The 241-nt window shown below is 59.8% G+C and overlaps 1 protein-coding gene across 1 annotated transcript in view; it reads right to left on the bottom strand.

Annotated features, from left to right (window-relative positions):
- ZNRF1 (zinc and ring finger 1, E3 ubiquitin protein ligase) overlaps window positions 1–123 on the bottom strand; it is a gene marked incomplete at its 5' end in the record, with an annotated part of 1,024 nt that extends 901 nt beyond the window's left edge. Inside the window, one exon of the mRNA XM_010073668.1 lies at window positions 28–123. Within this exon, the coding sequence (XP_010071970.1) occupies window positions 28–123 (96 nt within the window). The remainder of the gene's footprint in view (window positions 1–27) is intronic.
- Between the last annotated feature and the right edge of the window lie 118 nt (window positions 124–241).

Genomic DNA, 241 nt, shown 5'->3' on the forward strand with positions numbered 1-241 from the left:
CCACACAGCCTGGCCGCCAGCCCTTACCGTTGTAGGAGAGGCGAGGTTTGCTCAGACACATGATAAAGTGCATTTCCATCTCGTCAGAAGCCACAGATTTGGAGCAAATGGGGCACTTGAAACCTGGAGGGAGAGCGGAGAGACAAGCCCTTAGCAAGGGGAGGAGAAGAGTCCATACCGCAACCTGGGGAGTCCCCGAGGCCATGGGGGGCCCAGCACCAGGAAGCCCCTCACCTGCCGC

Source organism: Pterocles gutturalis, unplaced genomic scaffold, assembly GCF_000699245.1.
Source record: "Pterocles gutturalis isolate BGI_N339 unplaced genomic scaffold, ASM69924v1 scaffold31452, whole genome shotgun sequence".
NCBI lineage: Eukaryota > Metazoa > Chordata > Aves > Pterocliformes > Pteroclidae > Pterocles > Pterocles gutturalis.